Source organism: Mizuhopecten yessoensis, unplaced genomic scaffold (assembly GCF_002113885.1).
Source record: "Mizuhopecten yessoensis strain PY_sf001 unplaced genomic scaffold, ASM211388v2 scaffold6111, whole genome shotgun sequence".
In the NCBI taxonomy this organism is placed as follows: domain Eukaryota; kingdom Metazoa; phylum Mollusca; class Bivalvia; order Pectinida; family Pectinidae; genus Mizuhopecten; species Mizuhopecten yessoensis.
Window position 1 is genome coordinate 367,290 of NW_018406385.1, and position 2,240 is coordinate 369,529.

General features: G+C 37.6%; 1 protein-coding gene across 3 annotated transcripts in view; it reads right to left on the reverse strand.

Annotated features, from left to right (window-relative positions):
* Positions 1-1,948, reverse strand: part of LOC110451500 (stAR-related lipid transfer protein 5-like) — a 51,846-nt gene extending 49,898 nt beyond the window's left edge. For all 3 annotated transcript variants that reach the window (XR_002463081.1, XM_021499551.1, XM_021499550.1), the window contains exon 1: positions 1,723-1,948. Coding sequence is in view for 2 of the 3 variants with exons in the window: in XM_021499551.1 (XP_021355226.1) it covers positions 1,723-1,836 (114 nt within the window). In the remaining variant the exon portion in view is untranslated. The remainder of the gene's footprint in view (positions 1-1,722) is intronic.
* Positions 1,949-2,240: the final 292 nt, after the last annotated feature.

Sequence of the window (2,240 nt, forward strand, 5' to 3'; positions counted from 1 at the left end):
ATCTGTTATATTGGGGGGACACCATGTAAAGGTGGTCACTATAAATCTGTTATATAGAGGGGACATCATGTAGAGGTGGTCACTATAAATCTGTTACATAGAGGGGGACATCATGTACAGGTGGTCACTATAAATCTGTTATATTGGGGGGACACCATGTAAAGGTGGTCACTATAAATCTGTTATATAGAGGGGACATCATGTAGAGGTGGTCACTATAAATCTGTTACATAGAGGGGGACATCATGTAGAGGTGGTCACTATATATATCTGTTATATGGGGGGGACACCATGTAAAGGTGGTCACTATAAATCTGTTATATGGGGGGACACCATATAGAGGTGGTCACTATAAATCTGTTATATAGAGGGGGACATCATGTAGAGGTGGTCACTATATATATCTGTTATATGGGGGGGACACCATGTAAAGGTGGTCACTATAAATCTGTTATATGGGGGGACATCATGTAGAGGTGGTCACTATAATATCTGTTATATAGAGGGGGACATCATGTAGAGGTGGTCACTATAAATCTGTTATATACATTGTAGGGGGAAAAACAAGAATGTTGGAAAACATGCAGTTAGAGATTTTGTAGCCAGTTCAAACAGATATTGATGTAATTGTTTTTGATCTTTTTTGGCAGAAGAAAAGCAAATGAAACACATTACGATCTGACTGGGCTGTTTCATACAAACCCCCGAACAGTACTTAAGGATATATTACAGAACACATTCGATTTTACACAATGTTATATTTCACTTAAATGCTGTTCTGTCAGAGAAGTCTGGAGAAGTAACAGAAAACAGATCTGACGGCACTGTAGCCTTAGCCAGAACACAATGATCATGAAAACCCTGTCTGCTGTTGTACATTCTTTTTCTCCCATTTTCAGATTATTTTTATCACCTCAAGCACCCAAGATTTTTATTGCACAAGAAGTGTTATCTTACCCAATAACTGGAAGCACTTAGCGGCTTCCTGCAATAATACTTCGGTCTGCTTATAGATCATACATGTGTAAAATTTCCTTACCACTTGATAGTAATTTTAAACCACACATTGAATAAAGAAAATATGTCAAGCATTTAATTTATTAAAATTACAGTACAAATAACAATGCTGATAAGATTTATTTGCCACAACTAAACCAATTTAAGTGAATCAAAATAGTTAAACTTTTTTTTTTGTTTATTTAAAAACAGTAGATCATTATCATACATGGAGTATACTAATAACTTACTGAAAACAGTCAACGATTTGTGCCGACCACAATATCAATTAGATTCTAAAATTTAATATAAGCAGAGTTTGGTGATGTGCCCATCATGTGGGTAAAATGTACGTCATGAAAATGATTAATTACGGCTAGTAGCCCCTACACATACGTAAACACGAAGAGAGTCAAAGGTAAGCGAATTTACCAGTCGATAGAACTAATTTCATATTTTACTACAGTGATTTCGTTTCGATCGTAACGATCGGCCCTAGCTTAGTGTGGCAATATTTAAACTAAAAACAAACGTCTGATATTGATATACAGTGCCAGCTAGTGAACACCGAGACATCAATTTAAGGACACTGTCACAGATCAGTAGCCCAAAGGGGGACAGCTGGCTTGACAATGGTCATTACGTAATGGTTATCCCCACATTGCCCGGTATGTGTGCATACATTGACATGTGCAACTTGCAATAACTGATTTTAGACTATCTTACCGTAGACTTGCTTTCCTCCCAGCCTTCAGTATCATTGTTGTATTTTTGTAACGTGTCGGCTACTCTCTCACCAATTTCGCGGTAATATTCCACTGTTTTAGCTCCTTCACTCATGTCTGTTGATATAAGTCAGCTTCCGTTATAATAATACCTGTCTTACACTTCCAACACCGTTGTGTCACAGACAGTCGAGAGCATGCACTAAAATAAACCGTACGTGGTCATGTGATCTAGTGACCCCATCAGAGGTCACGCGGGGAGCAGTCATTAATTTATGTGTGGCGCTTTGTTTAAAACCCAGTCAATGAAGGGATTTGTTTTGAATACAAAGCTAGTGGCAGGAATTAGCATGTTGCTTGTTGTAATTGATCACTAATTCAGTGAAGAACCAGGTGTTTATAAACAAAAACTAAAACAGAAACATGCCGACACAACAATATTCTTTCATTCGAAGATGCACTCCTTTGTAATGAGTCATTCCACGGACTTTATCTAATTCCGTGGTCATCTATTTACAG